General features: G+C 68.3%; 1 protein-coding gene across 1 annotated transcript; it reads right to left on the bottom strand.

Moving 5' to 3' along the window:
* Positions 1–369: 369 nt before the first annotated feature.
* Positions 370–780, bottom strand: LOC100088418 (keratin-associated protein 11-1). The gene has a single exon (XM_001518045.3). It carries the CDS (start codon positions 778–780, stop codon positions 370–372), a length of 411 nt encoding a protein of 136 aa, XP_001518095.1.
* Positions 781–1,034: the final 254 nt, after the last annotated feature.

The raw sequence follows: 1,034 nt of genomic DNA on the forward strand, positions 1-1,034 counted from the left end.
CCCCCACCCCCCGGGGCCGGAAATGAAGCCTCTGTCGGAAACACGAGTGCGATGCCAGAACATTTAAGTTTATTAGCAAACAGACGGACACGCTCCCTCTCGGAAGCCACCGTGGCAAGAGAAGCCGGAGACGAAACGAGGAAGCCCGGCTGGCCGCAGAGGGTGAAGATGTGAACGGGGGCGGAGAGGCCCGGCCCGGGAGCCGAGCTTTATTCTGGCCAGATCGGGCCTAGAGGAGGAGGGCGGCCGGCTCCAGCCGGTGGGGAGCCGCTGGCCTAAGCGAGGGTCGGCAGGCGCTAGCTGGACAGATGGCGGACGGCGTGGTGACCGTTCCCGGGGGCACAGGCGGGGCTTCGACCCGGCGGCCCCTCAGCAGGTCGACCGACAGCTGGTCACGCAAGACCTCTGGTACGTCCTGGACGCGGTGCAGGCGGGTTGGCACAGGCTGGAGATGCCACCCATGGTCTGGCAGGGCCCGGTCACGAAGCCGAGCGGCCGGGTGCACGTCGTGGTCTGACAGGGCGCGGGCGCCGGGCAGGGCGAGGGCCGGCAGAGCTGGGCAGGGCCCGAGATGCAGGTGGTCTGCTGGCAGACGACGGGCTCGCAGCAGGTCTCCTGGCAGTGGTCTAGCAGCCAGGAGTTGCCCTGGAAGGAGCTGGGCAGGTAGATCCCGCCCTGGCACCCGGTCTCCAAGGCGTCGTTGGAGACGGCGGCCGGAGCGACGCAGCGGCCGCCCAAGGGCCTGGGCGAGCAGTTGCGCGGGAAGCAGTTATAGGACATGGTGGCCGAAGGTCGATGGCCCGGCTGGTCCTCGAGTGTGGCTGCGGCTCTGGCTACCGCTGCTGCTGCCGTGGCCTCCTGGAGCGTCCGGGCTCTTATACCCTTTTCCCGGCTGGGTGGAGTGGGCCCGGCCTCCCGCCGGATGCTTCTCTGCCCTGTGAGTCGGCGTTTAATTACCTGGGAAGAAGCGACGGCACTCGTAAAGGGCGCCAGGCCCTTTGAGGCTCAGCGGGTCTCTGAACTGCACCGGGCCG

This window comes from Ornithorhynchus anatinus, chromosome 17 (assembly GCF_004115215.2).
Source record: "Ornithorhynchus anatinus isolate Pmale09 chromosome 17, mOrnAna1.pri.v4, whole genome shotgun sequence".
Lineage (NCBI taxonomy): Eukaryota > Metazoa > Chordata > Mammalia > Monotremata > Ornithorhynchidae > Ornithorhynchus > Ornithorhynchus anatinus.